This window comes from Silurus aristotelis, assembly GCF_946808225.1.
Source record: "Silurus aristotelis genome assembly, chromosome: 22".
Taxonomy (NCBI): Eukaryota; Metazoa; Chordata; class Actinopteri; order Siluriformes; family Siluridae; genus Silurus; species Silurus aristotelis.
In genome coordinates this window covers 10,712,609-10,718,608 of record NC_139595.1, presented here as the reverse complement: position 1 = coordinate 10,718,608, position 6,000 = coordinate 10,712,609, and the positions used below count along the sequence as shown (strand labels likewise).

Here is a 6,000-nt window from a genome sequence, read left to right as displayed (position 1 = left end):
TTGTACGCTTTCTCTAAATCCACAAACACACAATGTAACTCATCCTGACCTTCTCTATACTTCTCTATCAACATTCTCAAAGCAAATATGTAGTGCTATTCCTCTCCATAAAACCATACTGTTGCTCAGGGTCACCTCTTCTCTCAGCCTGGCTTCCACTACTCTTTCCCATAACTCCATAGTGTAACTGATCAACTTTATTCCCCTGTAGTTACTGCAGGTCTGCACATCTCCCTTATTCTTAAAAACCGGTACCAGCACACTCCTTCTCCATTCCTCAGACATCCTCTTACCTTCCAGCTTAAATGCAGTGCAGTCTTGATTCATAATCTCCTTATGAGCTTTTTTGCTTGGGTTACCTCTGCATTCTTTAATTGACCTTAAACCGCCCAAAAACATGCAGGAAGGTCAGTTGGCTACACTAATTGCTATGCATATGGAATGCATAATTCTGTCTTTAAATCTTATCACTGCTATCTTAAAATTCAACCAGAATGAGTTTTATTTACATAAACATAAAAAATAAACATAAAAGAAATGTGTGTTGGCATTGTGGCATAAACATAACCATAAAAAGGCAACGACTGTTTATGTAAATGGAATGCAATACTTTTTACATGCGGAACATAGTTACAATCATATTAGTAAATGGCGGGCCAGAATGTTTGTTTAGTCTCCGCCTCGCACCTTGAGTGCATTTCTTATTGTTTTTATTAAACAACTGAAGATGTCACTGTGGCTACTCACTTTTTACCGAAAATAATATTTGCGCATGCATGAAAATGCTAAAGAATCTATAGCGCTACATTAGCCGCTAACCAGGAAGTAACTAGCGGCTATCGCTAACACTATGGATTCTTTAGCATTTTATGTCCAGCTTAAAGAATTTCTCTTAAAAGGAGATATATCTAGGAAGTATTAACTGTATTAATCTGTATTAACCAAATGGGGTCTAACTAATGTAAACTATATAATACATTTTTTCCATTTATTACATTATCTAATCAATTTAATTGATTTCATAGTTTAATTAAGATACTTAAAAATGTGTACTGCATTAATTGTATTCTATTTTATTTTTATGAAATATTATAAAATATAATTTTGTATATTATATTAACAAGCAGGCATTTTATCTAAAAATGGTTTCTAAATGTAAACTGTTCAAATGTTTACAATAAACTGAGTTAATAAATAAAGTTTTATATTTATTTTAAAAGTTTAAACATTTTTATATTTTGCATTTCTTCCCCTAACTGTACTAAAACTGACCTGTACCGTGACTAACAAACCGAGGTACGTACCGAACCGTAATATACATATATACACCCCCAATACATACATATAATAACGTGTTCTATCTAGCACAGCGGTCGGCAACCCGCGGCTCCGGAGCCGCGTGCGGCTCTTTCATCCCTCTTCTGCGGCTCCCTATGGCTTTGGAAAATAAATAATGAGTATTTAATTAAAATGTATTTTATTTTAGTTCGTTGGTTTTTAAAATGTAATTCTAAATTTGAAGATTTTGGTGATCTTGTAAAATCTAAATAAAACGTGTTAAAGTTTTTTGTCGCTCTTCATATGCGTCACAACCGGTAATGTGCGCCACCCACCGGCACGCGACTTCTTAAACTTTGGTTGACGACACACAGAAGAGGACGGCATTTTTGGTTTGCTGCCGGTGGATAATTTATGTTTGGCGTTTTTTTCATAAATACAAGAAGGACTCAAATAGACATTGAGTATTTTACTTAAAAGTAACCTTCAACCCAATGTCTTTTTTTAAGGAGTTAAAAATTTTTTTGTTGCATGCAGAAATGTAATTTCATTCTCTCTGCAGTTCATTGATTTCATAAATGCAACACATTATGGTTTGATTATACATAGCATAAAGGCAACAAAAAAAAACGTTACATGTAGTGTTATTTCAATTTAAATGTCAAAAGGGTTTTGTGGCTCCCAGTGTTTTCTTTTCTGTGGGAAACAGGTCCAAATGGCTCTTTGTGTGGTGAAGGTTGCCGACCCCTGATCAAGCATAAAATAACGCGTTAACACAAATTTATTTTAACAGCACAAATTTTATTAACGCGTGATTAATGCAGAGCAAGCCTTTATAAATAAATAAATATTAAAGAGGCAACATTAAAACCTTCAAACATCACACAATTATTCAAGATGTCCTTTATTTACTCAGACATAAAAAAAATAAAAGAAAAATCATTTTTAATCACTAAATAGAAAAGAAATGTGCGATTAAGTTGTGTTGTACATTTTGGTTTTTCTCAGAATCAATTAAATTGCATGCCATTTTCCTGCATGCCTATTTTTGACTAAATATATGCCTGCTGAAAGATGTAAAAACTCAGGCCTAATGGCTCGGTTTTTGTGTTGTTAGAGAGGTGTGTGCCATTAAATTGTTGTACAATCAACTTAATTTACCACTCCAGAAACTCTCTCAGCAACGAGGAATCCTGAGGAGGCACCTTAATTAAGGCAACTTAATTTCAAGTGTTGTTGCAAAAATATTTTACACAAAAATATTTTAATCACTATCATTATGGGACACTATATGTGGATTATAGGAAAAAAGTCTACATGCCCTTATGAAATTGCAGGTTTTTCAAAAATAAAGAATTAACAACATCAATATCAGACTTGTTACATCTTTTATGTGATCTTCCAACAAATAAAATCGAGAGAAATAAAATAAATATAAAAAAATCGGGATCATTTTAAGTAAAACACTACAATACACTGATTGCAACTGTTTGCACACCCTTTCATACATATGCAAATGTATGTTTATTATTAGTAAAACCTTACTCAACGTAGAGCATGAAGACAAAATTTTCTTGTAAATGTTTTACCGTAATTATGTTTTAAATATATGTATAGGTACTTTTCTGGATTGCTCCAGGACTGATTTAATGTATTGATAGATGAAATAAAAATAATGTTCAATGCAGGAAATGTATATCCATGGGACTTCATCATCTTTAACTTATTATCTTTTTAAACAATATCAACTTTGATGATGGACAGTAAAGCTCAAAGCGTTTTCTTTCCAAAAGCTATCTAAATTGTGTATGTAGCACATTTTTTTCAGGAGCTGTTAACATTTTAATTTGGGTAGGGCATTTCAACTGTGAGTCCTAAAATTTGGGCTGGGTGGGGTGGGTTGGGGCAGACATAGTCTCAGATAAATGTTTGTAGGAATACAATTTTTTATGATATCTTCATTCAGTTAAAAATATTAACTCATGAGACATTTTTTGGATTGCTACATTACTGATTTCATGTATTTATATATGAAGAAAAAAAAACTATTTAGGATTTTTTTTTACGGTACTTCATCATATAGTGGGCTTTTTAAAGATGTAGCCCTCTTTTATCAGGAACTGTTAACATTTTAAATTAGGTAGGGTATTTTCAGCTGTGAGTCCCCAAATCTGTGCCGAAGTCTAACAGGTTTTAATAAAGTGATACCAGAGAAACTCTACCTCTTCTAACTTTCATGTGAATTACATAATCAGGTAATATTTGTTTGTGAATTGGTTGTGAATTTAAAAGTAAAAAAGTAGACATTTGAGCTTTCATATATTTATTATGACTGTGAGGCAAGTATTCACTGAGATTCAGGTTGTTTTATTTATGTGTTCAGTGAGATGACTGAGACGGACCCTGTCTCTTTTCTTTATTTTACAAGAGCAAAGAGTTTTGGTGTTATTATGAGTCTATACACATAAAAGTTTACCCTTTACATATTAAAATGATGTATTGCTCTTATCTGTACGATCAATAAAGTTTAATGTAAGTTTGTTTGAACGTTATGACGGAAAAAATGCCACAAAATACACTGGCACGTTTGTCGACCCCAAAGGGTTTTTGGGCCAATGTGTACATCATGCCATTTTTTTTAAACATTTTTACTTGATATAGGACTTGGGACATCATTAAAACAAATGTGTATTGTTTTGTAAAAAATCTTTGGTGGAGTTTATAATGTTTTTTTTTATATCCGAGTAAAGAAAGAATGTCGAAAATAAATGTGTGCTGCATTGGAGGTTTTAATTTTACCTCTTTTATATTTATTTATTTATATGTGTAATAAAAATTGCCAACAGAAATGTGCACTGCATTAATCGCGCATTAATAAAATGAGTGCCGTTAAAATGAATTTGCCTTAAGCCTTAATATATATTTATTTATTTTTATTTAATATATATATATATATATATATATATATATATATATATATATATATATATATATATATATATATATATATTTAAGCCTTAATATATATTTATATAAATTTTTTATTTACAGTTATTCTGATAACCAAAATAATTACGCAGATCAGTTAAAAAAAACAATTAAATTTTTATTAAGTTTTCATTTTAGAGCCATGAAAACCTGCAGTCCCTTCCTAGAGCTTATTAATTGATTGAGCATATAAGTACTGTAATTGCCTGCAACAGTGTAAATTTGTACATTGAACTACACGAGTCAATGGGCACAAGAAATCCAAAAATAAAAGCAGGCCATTCAAGAAATGCTAGATAACTCTTACAAGCGCTTACACTTACACTTTAAATTTTTTCACTGAAGTTAAAGTAAAGAATTATGGGCTTTGACATGTACTTAATTAAAAAGTAGCCATTACTACTAACTGCTTTAGTGTCATGTTGGTAACTGGACCTTACATCATATTCATATATTAATACAAAATAATTTTAAATGTTGTTACCTAATGAATGTATACAGGCTGGACATTTACCATATAGAACACAAGCAGAGAAAAGATGATAATCAGGTGATCAGGAATGTCTCTGTTCTTAGTAATGTTTACATCACGGACTCCCTCTGTCTCGTGGTGAAATGATACACCAGTGGTAGGTTGAAAAAGCCACGCAATGACAAGAAATAGGTTAAAATAAACACATTCAGAATCACATTTAGAATCCTAAATTAAATATCTGTCTTTACTCTAAAATTTTTATTCAAGAGAAGCTTGATTTATTCATCCTCATTGGGAAAATTTGCTATAACATTATGGTTTTGTATGGATTGAATTAGTTCCTATGAAGATAATTACTTTCCTGAATAACAGAATGTGATTCTGAAAGAGATACGATCCTATTCAGCCAATAAAAAAACTTTTAACAGAATGATTTTTTTTTGCATATCAGGTCGGATATGATATCAGCACAGAGGCTCCTCAGAACAATGGAAAGAAGAAAAAGAAAGATAAAAATTTGGATGAGCTTAAGAAAGAGTCAACTTTGGTGAGAAACTGTCCTACTCCCACCAGCCAAAAACCAGCCATGTCCTGTACATTACACGCTGTGTAAAAAGTAAATTAAATACCACTATTTGTGTGTTTTGTTGCAGGATGATCATAAGCTCTCTCGGGATGAGTTGTCTGCTCGCTATGAAGTGGACCTGTTTAATGTAAGATTATCTTTTATTAGTGATATTCCTTCATTAATATAAAAAAATAAATCCTGAAGCTATTGGCTATAGTCTAGATTAATGCACCATGACTTATTTTAACTAATATGAGATTCATAATGCTGTGTCTGTTTTGCAAACAGTGGATATTGAATTAAGAACCACAGCTGGAAAGCAAGTACCCACCCTGAATGAATACCAAGAATATAACATGTTTTCTGATCTACCATGGTCCTCACAAGAAGCTATGAATTAATACTAGATTTTACTGTTACTCATCTCAAATGAGAATTAATATATTTCAGATATATATTACAGATATATACAGACAGATGCAAATGCAGCAAATGTGTTTTTTTATTAAAGAAGCTGGCAGACGAATGTCAAATGTAAATCCTAAACAGTAACAGTAAACTGGATTATCAATGAGACCACAAAAACTGCAAATATCTTATGGTCCATCCCATAGACAACCTTTCCTGAACTTCTTCTTCTTCTTTGGGCTGCTCCCATTAGGGGTCGCCACAGCGGATCATCCGTCTCCAT

The 6,000-nt window shown here is 32.0% G+C and overlaps 1 protein-coding gene across 1 annotated transcript in view; it reads left to right on the top strand.

The window, feature by feature from the left end:
* The window catches only part of atp1a2a (ATPase Na+/K+ transporting subunit alpha 2a), a 54,242-nt gene that overhangs the window by 1,699 nt on the left and 46,543 nt on the right, over positions 1-6,000 (top strand). The window contains exons 2-3 of the mRNA XM_083525613.1: positions 5,193-5,288; positions 5,395-5,454. Coding sequence (XP_083381739.1) covers positions 5,193-5,288; positions 5,395-5,454 — 156 coding nt within the window. The remainder of the gene's footprint in view (positions 1-5,192; positions 5,289-5,394; positions 5,455-6,000) is intronic.